Source organism: Bufo gargarizans, chromosome 3, assembly GCF_014858855.1.
Source record: "Bufo gargarizans isolate SCDJY-AF-19 chromosome 3, ASM1485885v1, whole genome shotgun sequence".
In the NCBI taxonomy this organism is placed as follows: domain Eukaryota; kingdom Metazoa; phylum Chordata; class Amphibia; order Anura; family Bufonidae; genus Bufo; species Bufo gargarizans.
The window spans coordinates 581,308,168-581,324,463 of NC_058082.1; the positions used below are offsets into that span (position 1 = coordinate 581,308,168).

At 42.9% G+C, this 16,296-nt stretch overlaps 1 protein-coding gene across 1 annotated transcript in view; it reads right to left on the reverse strand.

Annotated features, from left to right (window-relative positions):
• Positions 1–14,119, reverse strand: part of LOC122930768 (amyloid beta precursor protein) — a 191,164-nt gene extending 177,045 nt beyond the window's left edge. The window contains 1 exon segment of the mRNA XM_044284351.1: positions 13,956–14,119. Within this exon segment, the coding sequence (XP_044140286.1) occupies positions 13,956–14,075 (120 nt within the window). The 5' untranslated portion in view covers positions 14,076–14,119.
• Between the last annotated feature and the right edge of the window lie 2,177 nt (positions 14,120–16,296).

The following is a 16,296-nucleotide window of genomic DNA, read 5'->3' on the forward strand; positions in this document are numbered from 1 at the left end:
GGACTGCAAAGTGATTGCACTGAAGCAAAGTGATTGCCACCTCCAAAATATCTCAAGAATGGAAAGAGGAAGACGGTGGGGGGGGGGGGGGGGGGATAAAATAAACCATGCCAAACAGTGATAGTAAAGGGCATCTGTCAGCAGAATTGTACCTATGACACTGGCTGACCTGTTACGTGTTACATGTGCACTTGGCAGCTGAAGACATCTGTGTTGGTCCCATGTTCAAGTGTCTACATTGCTGAGAAAAATTGTGTTTTAATATATGCAAATGAGCCTCTAGGAGCCACGGGGGCGTTGCCATTACACTTACAGGCTCTACTCTCCCTGCAACTGCTGCGCCCTCTGCACTTTGATTGTCAGGCCCAGGCAGTGTAAAGATTAAGCCTGGTCATGAACTCTCCTACAGTTGCAGAGAGAGCAGAGCCTCTAGGTGTAATGGCACCGCCCCCGTTGCTTCTAGAGGCTCATTTGCATATAATAAAATCATTTTTCTCAGTAATGTGGGCACATATGAACATGGGACCAATACAGATGCCTTCCGCTGCCAAGCGCACATGCAACGGGTCAGACAGTGTCATAGGTACAAACCTGCTGACAGATGTCCTTAAAGCTTGTATAAAATGGTCCCATCTTTTTTTAATATGGTGAAACATCATCTTTATTATCCTCTTTATGAAAAACACTAAACTATATCTGGTCCTGAAGACTGGAATTACTCTGGTCCTAAACTGATTAAAGGGTCTATCCAGGTATATAAAAATGCAAGAACTCACTACAATAGCATCTAAAATGACAGACTAAAGCGGAGTACCTTGAAACATGTTTTGATCAAGCAGTGCTTTTCTTATGTCTCCCATGCAGCCAGCATTTTCTGCTTCCGTACTTCCTGGTTGGGGGAGTATCAGCAGTGATGAAGCAGCTCTTCTCTGTATCCTCTCACTGCCCCTCCTGGCAGTGCTGCTCCACACCCACCGCTCCTCTCTGTATCCTCCCGCTGCTGCTCCACACCCACCGCTCCTCTCTGTATCCTCCCGGCACTGCTGCTCCACGCCCACCACTCTTCTCTGTATCCTCCCATTGCCCCTCCCGGCAGTGCTGTTCCACGCCCACCACTCCTCTTCTTCCTCCCTGCCTACTACTCCAGCTCAGCCTAATAGCTACACATTACATCATCAGAGCCTAGAACTCCAGGGAGCTACTCCTCTCTGTATCCTCCCACTGCTGCTCCACACCCACCCCTCCTCTCTGTATCCTCCCACTGCTGCTCCACGCCCACCGCTCCTCTCTGTATCCTCCCGGCACTGCTGCTCCACGCCCACCACTCTTCTCTGTATCCTCCCATTGCCCCTCCCGGCAGTGCTGTTCCATGCCCACCACTCCTCTTCTTCCTCCCTGCCTACTACTCCAGCTCAGCCTAATAGCTACACATTACATCATCAGAGCCTAGAACTCCAGGGAGCTACTCCTCTCTGTATCCTCCCACTGCTGCTCCACACCCACCCCTCCTCTCTGTATCCTCCCACTGCTGCTCCACGCCCACCGCTCCTCTCTGTATCCTCCCGGCACTGCTGCTCCACGCCCACCACTCTTCTCTGTATCCTCCCATTGCCCCTCCCGGCAGTGCTGTTCCACGCCCACCACTCCTCTTCTTCCTCCCTGCCTACTACTCCAGCTCAGCCTAATAGGTACACATTACATCATCAGAGCCTAGAACTCCAGGGAGCATGCTCAGTTTGTTTCCATGTACTAGACAGTACGCTTCCTTCTTGCCAGTACTCTAGCTGTGTTTTTCACCTCCTCTACAGCTATATGACAGTGATACACAGAGCACTATTCTAATCACAGACATGGTAATCATGATTATGTTAGAAGATATTTCCTTTTTTCACTAGTAAGGCTTTTGATCCCCAGCAATGTATACTGATATAGTTATAAAGTAAAGTATATATGCACGTATATTATACAGACTGTATATGAGCTACACAGTTCTCTTTGCACACTTTTTTATGCTACAAATTGTTGGATACACACTCATCTCTGCTATTCCTCAGTGAATCACAGTAATCAACGCAATCTAATGCACTTTAGATTATGCTATCATATTGCATATCACTTTTTATTGATATCACAAAAGTCATATGCACACTTGTCTCTTAGCGCTAGGCAACCAGACTAAAAAGAGCATGCACTTACTTTACCATAAGGTTTCATACGCTCACCTTGCCTATGTTGCAGACCGCAAATAGTGGACCTCAAAACATGGGTAGCAGCAGTGTGAACTTCATATCGGGGTATGGACCCATTGATTTCATTGGTTCCACCATGCACAAAATATGGCAAAAGATAGGACATGTCATATCTTTTGCAGTGTAGAGATACAGACCCGAAAGCCCACAAGGGTGCTTCTGGGTGTTTCTATAGGGCCTGCCAGACAGAAATGGCTAAAACGAATGCAAAAGGATCCGTTTTTACAGGATACTTTTTTCCTCTTCTGACAGATCAGAAGAACGGAAAAAGAAACTGTGATGTGAACTCCCCCTTAGGCCTCATGCTCATATTACAGGCTGCAAATGGCGTCTCTGCATATACGGGGATGCTGATTCAGGGCTCATGCACATGGCCGTAGTTGGCTGGTGCCCGTATTGCAGCCTGCAAACAGCGCGTCCGCAATGTAGAGGCACCGGACGTTTTTGCACCGCATTCACAGATGCAGACTCATTCATTTGTTCTATTTTCACATGTTCTATTTTTTTTTTGTTGCAGTGTGGACGGATCACAGACCCATTCAAGTTGAATGGAACTGCGTCCGTCAGCACCGGCCATACGGACGGTATCCGTGCATTGGGGACCGCAAATTGCGATTCCCAAAGCACAGAGTTGGACGCACACTTGTGTGCATGAGCCTTCACTTGAATGTGTCTGCATACCGCAGTATACGGAGCGGTGTAAAGTGAAGGCACATAGCAGAAGGCCATGGAAACACTATAAAGTGCTTCCTTGGCATTTCGGTCCGTCCGTCCACAATGCAAAAGAGTAGCACATGCACTGCCTTTTTGCAGTGCGGATGGATTGGGGAACCATACTAGTCAAGTAGGTCTGCATCTGCAAGCGCAGCACACACAGACAGTGCATATGCATTGGGGACCGCAAATTCAGGGGCACAGCTGCATACGTTTGTTTGCATGAGGCCATATTTGGGCACCAGCTGTGTGCACTCAGTGTTACGGATGTGGGCCCATTGACTTTAATAGGTCCGCAATCCTCAAGATACAGTCAGTTCCATAAATAATCGGACAGACACAATTCTAACATTTTTGGCTCTATACACCACCACAATAGATTGGAAATGAAACGAACAAGATGTGCTTTAACTGCAGACTGTCAGCTTTAATTTGAGGGTATTTACATCCAAATCAGGTGACCGGTGTAGGAAGTACAACAGTTTGCATATGTGCCTCCCACTTGTTAAAGGACCAAAAGTAATGGGAAAATTGGCTTCTCAGCTGTTCCATGGCCAGGTGTGTGTTATTCCCTCATTATCCCAATTACAATGAGCAGATAAAAGGTCCAGAGTTCATATCAAGTCTGCTATTTGCATTTGGAATCTGTTGCAGTCAACTCTCAATATGAGATCCAAAGAGCTGTCACTATCAGTGAAGCAAGCCATCATTAGGCTGAAAAAACAAAACTAACCCATCAGAGAGATAGCAAAAACATTAGGCATGGCCAAAACTGTTTGGAACATTCTTAAAAAGAAGGAACGCATTGGTGAGCTCAGCAACACCAAAAGACCCAGAAGACCACCAAAAACAACTGTTGTGGATGACCGAAGAATTCTTTCCATGGTGAAGAAAACACCCTTCACAACAGTTGGCCAGATCAAGAACACTCTCCAGGAGGTAGGTGTATGTGTGTCAAAGTCAACAATCAAGAGAAGACTTCACCAGAGTGAATACAGAGGGTTCACCACAAGATGTAAACCATCGGTGAGCCTCAAAAACAGGAAGGCCAGATTAGAGTTTGCCAAATGACATCTAAAAAAGCCTTCACAGTTCTGGAACAACATCCTATGGACAGATGAGACCAAGATCAACTTGTACCAGAGTGATGGGAAGAGAAGAGTATGGAGAAGGAAAGGAACTGCTCATGATTCTAAGCATACCACCTCATCAGTGAAGCATGGTGGTGGTAGTGTCATGGTGTGGGCATGTATGGCTGCCAATGGAACTGGTTCTCTTGCATTTATTGATGATGAGACTGTTGACAAAAGCAGCAGGATGAATTCTGAAGCGTTTTGGGCAATATTATCTGCTCATATTCAGCCAAATGCTTCAGAACTCATAGGACGGCACTTCACAGTGCAGATGGACAATGACCCAAAGCATACTGCAAAAGCAACCAAAGAGTTTTTTAAGGGAAAGAAGTGGAATGTTATGCAATGGCCAAGTCAATCACCTGACCTGAATCCGATTGAGCATGCATTTCACTTGCTGAAGACAAAACTGAAGGGAAAATGCCCCAAGAACAAGCAGGAACTGAAGACAGTTGCAGTAGAGGCCTGGCAGAGCATCACCAGGGATGAAACCCAGCGTCTGGTGATGTCTATGCGTTCCAGACTTCAGGCTGTAATTGACTGCAAAGGATTTGCAACCAAGTATTAAAAAGTGAAAGTTTGATTTATGATTATTATTCTGTCCATTACTTTTGGTCCCTTAACAAGTTGGAGGCACATATGCAAACTGCTGTAATTCCTACACCGTTCACCTGATTTGGATGTAAATATCCTCAAATTAAAGCTGACAGTCTGCAGTTAAAGCACATTTTGTTTCATTTCAAATCCATTGTGGTGGTGTATAGAGCCAAAATTTTTAGAATTGTATTGATGTCCCAATATTTATGGACCTGACTGTATGTAGCGGAGTCATGGACCGGAAGCACTACAGAACACTGGTAGTAAACTGCTGTATGGGAGCACCGCACGGTTTTTAGAGTGTAGCTTTTGCTGGGATGCTTTTTGGATGCCATGTCACATTTTAAGAGACCCTGAGGTACCCCTAGAAAGCAAACCACCAAAAAGTGACTCCTTTTTGGGAAATACACCCCTCTAGGCATTCATTGAGGGGTGTGGGTAGTGTATTGACCTAACAAGCGTTTCATATAATAGAGAAACACCTGACTGAAACATTAATAGTTAAATTTGTTTCCAATAAAATGTTGCTTTAGCCCCAAATTTTTCATTTCACAACCCCATAATTTGTTACCCATTTTCTCCTGAATATGGCAACACCCCATATGTAGTGGTAAACTGCGGTGGGGGCACATGGCAGGACTCAAAGAAAGGAGCGCCATATAGCTTTTGCAGTGCGGATTTTGATGGATTGGTTTATGGGCACCATTGGTTTTTATTTTTTGAGTGATTGCCTTATGTAAGGGACTCATTTTTTTTTGCAGGATAAGGTGATGTTTTCATTTTGGGGTATATGTGACTTTTTGCTCACTCAATATTATGCATTGTAAGGCGAAGTGACAATAAAATGACTGGCACAGTTTTTATTTATTTTTAAAGCATTCATCTGAGGGGGCATATCATGTGATTTTTTTTATGGAGCAGGTTGTTACAGATGTGGCAATACCCAATATGTCTATCATTTTTATTTTTAAGTTTTACACAGTGAAAGGGTTTTTGAATAGCATAAAATCTTGTTTTTGTGTTGCTATTTTCAGACAGCCATGTTTTTTTATATTTTTATGGCGATTATCTTAGGTAGGGACTCATTTTGCAGGATGAGATGACGTTTTCATTGGCACCATTTTGGGGTACATAAGACTTTTTGGATCACTTATTATACCATTTTTTTAGGAGAAGAGATGGGCAAAATTGTGTTAGTTTTTCCTCTTTTTTTATGGCGTTCACTGCGCAGATAAGTAACGTGATAATTTTATAGATGAGGTTGTTACGGACGCGGCAATACCAAACATGTATTTTTTTTTTAAACGAATTATAAATGTGCGGATATAGGAAAAAGCTTAAATAATTATTATTATTTTTTTTTATTGAAATACAACAGTACAAATCAGTTTAATCTTTTGCATAATGTACAAAGTAAAATGAGCAAGGCTGTATGCAGAAAGCCTTCAGCCAAAGAAACAAAAATGAAGCATCAGATGTCAAATACAATGTAAGTCAAATAGAAACTATTAAAGAATGAGAGATAACCTAGCTTCTTGTCGTATTCTGTTATTTGAAAAGAAAAAGGGGCAGATATCAATGGTAGTTCACCATAGAGAAAATGCTCCTGAGGAGGTATTTGCATAGACTCTACTATTAGGGTGGATATAATCTGCACTGCAACTTATCAAAACATTACAGTCATAAAGAATGTAACTACAAAAGAGAGAGGAAAAAAGACTGACAATACAGAGACACATAAGGAGGTGGGGAGGGAGGGAGTGATTATGTCATTCTCTTGGGCTCATCTCAAAGTTGCCTAGTACCCCAATAGGTGTCACATACATTCCAAATAGCATGAAACAGGTCCACATTATCTTGAAACATTGCTGTTGTATATTCTAAAGTCGGTATTTATGTCACCTTGCCATATAGGTCAGAGATAGTTCAGGACGTTTCAGGATCAGGTCAGAATGTTTCCAGAAGCAGGCAATAAGGCAGAGCTGCAGTCAACACTTGTACTAATAATTTAAGAGAATGTTTCCTTATATGTGCCGGTGTAATATTGAGTAGAAAGGATATAGGGTCAGGGGGTATACTACAGCCAAAAAGATCAACTCTAGACCAGAAGGTACGTATTAAGGGGCAATCCCAGAAAACGTGGTGTAGCGTTCCCCAAGATGTCCTGCATCTCCAGCAATGTCTAATATGAACATACACTGAACAAAAATATAAACGCAACACTTTCGGTTTTGCTCCCGTTTTGCATGAGCTGAACTCAAAGATCTGAAACATTTTCTACATACACAAAAGACCCATTACTCTCAAATATTGTTCACAAATCTGTCTAAATCTGTGTTAGTGAGCACTTCTCCTTTGCCGAGATAATCCATCCCACCTCACAGGTGTGGCATGTCAAGGTGCTGAAGAGAGGAGGTTATATTTATTGTGGACAGCTGAGAAAGATAATAGGTCCCTAGTGAATGGGTCCACAGTGTTCGCGTAGTGAAAAATACTACGCTGAAACCATGCTCTTGTCGCTGAAGTGGTAAGACTAGCAGAGAGTAGTGGGTGGTATAGAAAGGAAGTCATAGAAGAGTGGCGGGAGACCAGCGGGTATCTACTACTACAGGTCCGCCACACGGATTCAGTGCAGGCCATGGGCCCCAGAAGTTCCCTGGGGGGATGACATACTATAAGGGCTAGACCCTAGCAAAATTAGGTTCCATTCACACGTCTGTGTGCGTTTTGCGGATCCACAAAACACGGACACTGGCAATGTACGTTCTGCATTTTGCATAACGCACATCGCCGGCACTTAATAGAAAATGCCTAATCTTGTCCGCAATGGTGGACAAGAATAGGACATGTTCTATTCTTTTTTCGGGAACGGAATTGCGGACCCGGTAGTGCGGATCCGCAATTCCGGATCCGGGCAGCACATCGTGCGGCCCCATAGAAGTGAATGGGTCCGCAATTCCGTTTCGCAAAATGCAGAACAGAATTGCAGACGTGTGAATGGACCCTTAGGGTGTATAGGAGCCAGCCAGAGTCTATTTGCATCCAAACAGAATAAGGTTGCAGAGATGCCCAAGCTGTGATGCAGCGTAACTGAGCTGCCCAGTAATATTTGACCAGGTCGGGCACTCAAAAACCCACCCTGAGACTTGACAGACAGGAGTACTGACCTAGGGATCCTATGGCGTTTCTCAGCCCATATGAATCTAAGGATCTGAGACTGGACAGATCTCAAATCCCTGAAGGGAATCGAAATGGGTAGAGTCTCAAACAGGTACATACACTGCTTGTATTTGCCGGCAACATTGAGAAAGTGGAGGGCAAGAGGACCGCATCCAGAACACGATTGAGGGGTGGGGACACATGCCATTCATTGTGCACGTGATCCTGGAGCTTCAGCACCACCTACCATGAATGTGTCAATCAAGCAATGACCACACGCTCATTGTCATGGCTATGAGCTGTGCGCTGCGATTGGCCAGCAGTGCAGCAAGGGACACGCCTCCTACAAGAAATCAGTCAGAGGGAGCGCAGACACCGGAGCCTATACCGGGCGAACGGAGCGGCGCCCAGACTTACTAGTAAGTGCAGGGGGACCCCTGGGCGCCGCTCTGCCCACAGGTATAGTTAGTTTTTAGTGTTGGATAAAGTCCTCTTTAAGGATGTCTTCTGGATGCCTGTAGTTAACAGCAGACCTATCGTGGACCATTCAAAATTGTCACAGACAAAGCTCCATCGTGCACAGCAAATTAGATTTAACAGGCGCCAATAAGTTACCAATCACATAATAATGCAGAACCTACACTATGTCATACACAAGTCAAAATCTGATGGACACTGGGCCTTCAAATTACAACAAATTAAGCTGAACCGATCAGGAACCCTTTAAAATGAAGCGACATAAAAGCCGCCATTCCCTTGCTCTTCAGCTGTAATGCAGGTGCATAAAAATGAGTCCTAGTTTACAGGAGACATTTGCCTTGTGGCAAAGACGCGGCTGTGAAGTGGAAAGAGGGGGGAGTTACTTAATTGACACCAAACCGAGGTGAAGAAGCTGCTGTAACAATTCAAACCCTTTAATGTGTTACTTCTTTGCAACCTCCATCTCTTGACATCTCCTCACTCTGCCAGGTACGTTCTAAACATTTGATCCGGGAGAAAACGCCATTTACATTTAACTGGGGAAGCTCAGGTTCCGTGCACGTAATAGAGTATAAGATACCGGCTATTATTCTGCCCATTTTTTCAAAAAGAATAAAATGCGTATTTAAATCTAAGATTTTCTATTCTCTGCCTAAGGCTACATGCACAGGACTGCGCCGTGTTTTGGGTCAGCAAATTGCGGATCCGCAAAACACAGATGCCGCCCATGTGCGTTCCGCAATTTGCAGAACGGAATGGGCCACCCATTCTAGAAATGCCTAGGACACGTTCTATTTTTTTATTTTTTTTCAGGGCCGAGGAACGGAGCAACGGATGCGGATAGCACACGGAGTGCTGTACGCATCTTTTGCAGCCCCATTGAAGTGAATGGGTCCACATCCGAGCTACAAAAAAAATGCGGCTCGGATGCGGACCCAAACAACGGTCGTGTGAAGGTCTAATGTTGAAATCTACAATCAAGAGGGTCCAGCACAAGCAGATCAATTACAATTTTATTACACAAGCAATTCTCCAGTATAAAGTGTACAATATACGGCGAAACACATTCATTTTCAGATACAGTGACTCTGATTTTACTTTTTTTTTTTTTTTTTATCAGTTTTGCAAGCACTTTTTGACATTGATATCACCCCAGATGAAGACTCTTGCCGAAACGCGCGTGGGGGTGGATACCGGACCTTCTGTCCCTGTTTAGTGGCACTATGGGTATGCATTTACATTTTTGTAATTGTGGGAACTTTACTTGTTCTGACGTCGTACGACTGGTATTCAAGGTTGGAATGGCCCACTAGAGGACCAGAGGATGCTCTGGTGGGCCCAAGCTCTGACAATGTTATGAGCCCTTTATAAAACTGGGCCCCTTAGAAAAGAAGTTTGGAGTTGGCCTTGGAACCAATAACCACCAGATATCCTATTAAATTGTAAAGATAAGTCCCAAATGCGAAATTATAAAAAAAAAAAAAATTACTTAAAGGGCATCTGTCTGCAGATTTGTACCTATGACACTGGTTGACCTGTTACATGTGCACTTGGCAGCTGAAGACATCTGTGCTGGTCCCATGTTCATATGTGCCTGCATTGCTGAGAAAAATGATGTTTTAAGATAAGAAAATGAGCCTCTAGGAGCAACAGGGGCGTTGTCATTACACCTAGAGGCTTTGCTCTCTCTGCAACTACTGCACCCTATTTTCTGCTTTATAAAACACAAGAGAAGACCTAATGTCACTATCTGCAATGATTACATAGGAAATTGTGAGGGACCTCCTTTAAGAAGTAGGGTTGGGGGAGAGTCTACTTTTAGTGGAAAAGATCCTCCAGTGGCTAGGGTGCATCATTGCTGGCTTCCAAGTTTTAAAACTGGCTCCTAAACCTGCGGGAGGGACCCTGAAACCACTTGGCTTCCACTACTAGAGTAAAATTTAGGCTTAGAGCCAAGCATCGCCAATGATTAATAGCTAGTTTATAACCTTCTAAAAAGCCATCCTTTTGGAGTATTTTTGTGTTTATTGTACATTTTGATGACTTGCTTCTTTAAGCACACATGAACAGTACAATGTCAGCAAATGAGACCTAATAAATTCAGACTGCAGATGTGCATTATCCCACAAGATTGACGAGAAGACTGAGGGCATGCCGGCTGACATCTGCTTTATGTATTTGCTACATGGATTGGTTGTGTGCACATTATGCTGTTGCCTTTTCAGCAAAAAGATTTGAACAACACAGAAGGCTTTTTCTTCCATTTGGTATTTTGGGTTTACATGACATATTGTTCCCATTGTTGCGGTTGAAAGAAAAGAAATCAATCAGTTTATGTTCATTTAGTTCAGAACGCGCAAACCTAAAAACAGATGTTCTGCTCAGTTTTTGTTTTGGAGTCAGTAAATGTTATGACTGGTTCAAGTCTTTCCACCTTAAGCTCATACATAAAATAAACTACAAGTCAGAAGCAGCAACCTGACTGAGCTACTATACTGATGACCCCAAGAGTTGGCTCGAATCAAAATAACAAATTTGGTTGTACAAGTCTAGTAGTGAAAAATTTTGGGCCATTCGAAACATTTTTGGGAAGATTGACAAGTGTCACCAAATGGCAAAGTGGAAACTTTCGTAAACCAATGACCAGAGAACTTTGTCATCCAGAATCAACTCATGTAATTCATCTTAGGGCAACCCTACTCAGCACAATGACTTCAAGCAACTTCACATTTACCGTAATTGTCTACTCGTTAATTTTCAGATTGGTCCACACGATCATTTGACACCATCAGACTGTGGTGACTGGAAAGGGGTATGGCAAACATGAATTTTACTAAGGCCGGTTTCACACAGTCATAATATAACATTTCAGCCTTTGTTTTTTACAATATCTTGATACCTCCTGTGATCTTACTGAACTAACAGATCACAAATGGTGATTTGTTTGGTTCAGCAGAAGCTTTAAAGGTCTAGGTGATACGCCTAGAATATAGGCACTAAAATGTGACTCAATGTGTGAGAAACTGGCCCGAATAATTGACTGGTGGAATAAAATAAAAAAAAAACACATTCGTAGTGAAGTAAAACTCTCCACTCATGGGCTCAATGTTTCTTACATGACCTTGCAGATTGTGTTGTGAAGACTAAAGTAAGAAGACCTCAAGAAATCAACTATTCTACTGTACAGAGAAGAACGCTGATTCCAGATACACAAGTGTACCATTGCCTAAGTCTGTGATTGTGAGCCAAAACAAACAGTGGAGCCTCCACCAAGACAATGTATAATGAAAGTTTTTGATCTTGTTCTATGTTTTTGTTCTTGTTCTGTGTTCGGAAGCTGCCTTAGGTTTAGAATTGGCAGATGATCCCCAGAAGTCAAGGAGAGGCTTGTGCCTCTACACAACTCCGGCAGATCCACCGCCAGGTATAGGGGTTATCAAGACTGGCGTCTAAAACGTAGGTCTTAATGTGTCCCTATATTTTTGGTGTCCAAATGCTAACTTATGTCTGAAGGCTACTCCAGTACTATACAGAAGCCTGTACTGTATAGGTCTGTATACCATTTTTTTTTGGGGGGGGGGGTATATGCAGATGTACACAACTCATGTCGAGATAAAATATAATGCAGCCATGGAATAAAGAACCATTTTTTCTCACGAGCTCTTCACAATGTCAGGATTATTAGAATTCCTCCAATTCTCTGAGAGCTAATTTTCATGACTCGTTGCTCCCACAGATTAAAAAGGTGGAACAGGCTGTCATGGCTCAGTGCCACTCACCGAGAGGGAGAAAAATAATTATATTAGTGGATACAACGTATTAAATGTGCTGTAAATCGACTTTGCAAAGTTAGCCTGCAGAGCTCTAGAAAAACTGGGTTTAACAGAGAAAATGAACAATGACCCTTCAGGAGGTTTTGCATCTTAAAGAAGAGCGCGGTTTATTAGGATTCATTTTTTTAGGGAAGCTTCCTTAACACGACTTAGTGTAAGCAAGGTCATTACAATCAACCAAGACTTTCACCAACCACCTCCACTTCCCACATGGGACTTAATTAGTAAGGCTTGTTCAGTGATCTCATCTCATATCATCCAACACTCCCTGCTGCTTCAGTATCGATGGACTTCACTTGCAGACTGCATGCAACGAGGGGTGGATTATAATAAGGGGAGAAGACTTCTGGGAATCCACAAGCCTGTATTATTACTACTAGTAGTAATTATATATATATACACACACACACACACACACACACACACACTGTATACATTTATGTATGTAGGGTATGAATACCATTTGCCTAGGGGAACGTCTGAAATGTTTGTATGACGTGCATGAAAAATAGAATTACAGAATAGATAAGAATATGTTTCATAATTTACCCTTACTTTGCAGTTTTCATACAGAATTGATCAACATAAAGAGTTGAATAACTTTGGAAATGCATTACTTCTCTTCTACTAATCTTGAATTACAGCCTGTATTATAGCTCTGCGCTGTATCCAGATTCTGCAGACTTCAGAGCTGAAATCTCCCATCTCTGCACACAGTTTGTAATTTGTACCTGTTGTCTTGCCTTGACACCAAGCACTGCACAGTAATGTGGTGGAAAATAAACTTATAGTAAGAGTATAATATGTAAGCAGATGTTTTTTTTTTTAGGAAGCTGTACTTTAATGCAGGCATATTTACTTTTCAATGGGCCATACCATAATAAAGCATACCTGTCATGCCAGACCTTTATAGAACATGTATTCTGCATTTATCACAAGGTGTCCCCTCACTAGTCTCCATATGTAGCTGTCAGTTTTCCCCGAGTACAGACTGCTGTGATGTCCCCCCCACACACACAACACAGAGAAGAGGATATCCTGCTACCCTATGTCTCTCTCAGCAGCATGGAGGACATTATACAGCAGTTCTGAGCAGGGTAGCTGTGAATCCAGGACTGGGGCAAGATAGAAACGTACTATAAGCTACAGCATCTCTGTGCCTCTATCTCATTCTAGCAGCTCACTCCTCCTCCTCACCCTCCTTTTCCCACAGACTACTATGTTCAGCATGTAACCTGGAGGAGACGTGGTTCATAAGAAGAGAAAGAGGCATTTTCTCTTTAATAAGAGATATTACAAAACTTTTTACATTCTTTATTTTTCCGGAGCCATGTTTAGTTTTAAAGTATTTGCTTTTACAGCACAACACTTCAATGCACTTCTCGCAACAGCTAGCTCCCTGTGGGTGCTCCATATGCCCAGCCTTGGGCATAGTCATAAGGGAAATTTCCATTCAGCAGGTGCCCGTCGAGCAGGGGGCACAGGCCTAATAAGTAAAGCTGGCCATGCATGCAGGTAATAATATCTCGGCTAAGATGTTTGGGGCTAGCTTCCAAAAGCCATCAGAATTGTGAATGCAGCTCTGAAGTATAATACAAGCTGGAATTCTGGACCAGTCCAATGTAAGTAATGCAATCTATTTACAACGTCAATCATGAAAAAAAAAAAATATATATATATATATATAAACATTAGTAGAACTAAAGGCAATTATAATAATACCTAAAAATCCACCCACCCCCACACTAAATTACATGTCTATGATGAGGTCACTGAAAGTAGGCACTTACCTCCTGACAGTACTGCAGGATGCCTTCCTTGGTCCCAATACAACGCTTTGTGCCTGAAGGATCAGTCTCCCACTTCCCATTCTGAACATTCATGTGCATGTTGAGTTTGCCGCAGAACATGGCAATCTGTGGCTCGGCCAGCAGTCCAGCGTTCCCATCTGCAGGGACCTAGAAAAGGAAACCAAGTCATTTCAACATGGAAAATACTAAAGAGCCTGTTATACAGTATTTTTAGACTTTGTGGTTATATGATTTTATAGAGAATACAGGAGCTGGTGGGTGGCACACAGGAGCCGTGGTTTGGTCTGACCACCAGCTGCACTAAAGTGACCTCGGTGATGATATCCCTTTGGAAGACCAAGTTTAGGCAGCAAACCGATATTCATAAAAGCTTTTTTCCAGAACATAACCTACATCATCAGCCATGCAAAGTCTACTTGTACGTCAATGATGAAAAATTAGGTCAGGCGATCAAACACAGGGTCAGAAGACCAGGAAAGAGAGGAGGAAAAAAGGGTTCAAGTACAGACTGAAGGCTCAGACCAGCAACTAGACAAAGGGAAACGTAGAAACAAAGCAAAATCCCTTAAAGGGGTTGTCCCACAAAAAATATTCTGCAGTTTTCAAACCTGGACCTGGATCTGAATACTGCATAACGGAAAACGGAGGCGGATCAGTTTTGCAGCCCATAGACTTCTATTATGATGGAATGAATAACGGAATGTCTCTAAAGGCATTCCGTTATGCATTCCATCATAGAATTGCGTTATGGTCCGTGGTTATGGAATCCATAACGCAATTTACCTTTTACCAACACAAAGTGTGAACGAATTTCATAAGCGGAAATTCGGTCATCTCTACTCCCGATATTAAGGTAATGCGGACTTCAACTGTATAATATATTCCATTTTCCATGCGTATCCTGCTGGGACAATTCCAAGAGTACAATATGAGCACTGTATGTAATCTCAGTTAAGAGTATTACAATTTCATATTCAAAACATTGTTCGGTGAACATACATTTTAATGACAGACAGCGGAAAAGGGGACAACTTGCCATTCAGTCATTAAGGATTTGTGCCCATCTTAAAACGCTCTTTATAAGAAGCATTCTATAAATGGCATGAAATTATTCTGTCTGAGAAAAACTGCTGTATCAAAATTTAAAAAAAATCCACAAAGACCGAGACCACAGTTATATACTGATCCTCACTATTCGACGGTTTACGAAAATGTTGAAGAAGTGGCCCTGGAGTCAGAAAGAGGATTTAACTAGGATCGCCAAATGTAGAAAATACACCAAAAATATGAAATAATTATGTAAGAAAAATATATAAAATTCTCCTGTATGCATCTTAGAAGATCATTTCCCTCCTATTTTTTGGCAAACCTCTTTCTGGCTGTAAGGCAACTGGCTACAGAAGGAGCCCTCCCCAATGGCACTGTCTATCTCCTATCCAGGAAAGCTAAGCCCTGAACAAACAACTGCGACACTTCTCCATTTTATCTGAATGGTGTGGGAATTCGCTCTGGTAGGCAGGTTTGCGGACGCAGTATAGAGGCAAAGGACCAGGTTGTAAATCACTCTTTAGTGTTTATTCACACTTATAACACGACAGACACTTTTCAGGCTTTGTGCTTATTCATACACAGAAAGGGTATCCTGGGTGTCAGTTCACACTCGGCTGAATGCTCAGCCTCAGAAAGTCCACGTGCAGGCTTTAAGGTGGCCTGCTCGCCTGACACACGGTCTGCAGACCTCAGCACAGAGATTTCCAGAGCTCCACTGTCAGAGGGAGGTAATCCACACCACCTGACAGTGCTGGCTGTTTTTTTTATAAGCCTGCCAAGACCCGGCTTGGAACGTGGGGAGTAGTCACCCACCCAGCACTTTGACTACTCCCAGTAAGAGCCTTCCCGGATCAGCTATTTACAGCCATACTAAATAGCAAAGTGTCAATGAGCATTAGCTGCCGCTGACACATGAAAATACCGACATACGCATACCTACCATCAATGACGACCCCTTGTACCTTCCTACAATGGCTACATGCAATACTATATTTTCCCTTTAGTAACTGCTGCAAACTAAATGAAAAGCCAATGTTAACCTGCCACGTCAAAATTAGCTATTTGAACGGGGTCTTGGTAGCTGCAATATGCAGAAGTACACAGAGGGCTTCATCTCATGGATTTATACAGTATTGATAAGAATAAATTGTGGCATGAGATGCAGTTTTATAAATTTAGTCTCCAGGGGAGAATATGGACCCTCAAAAGGGCCCAACATAGTGGTGTGGGTCTTCATGACATGTAACAGTTAGGCCTCAAAGTGTCATCA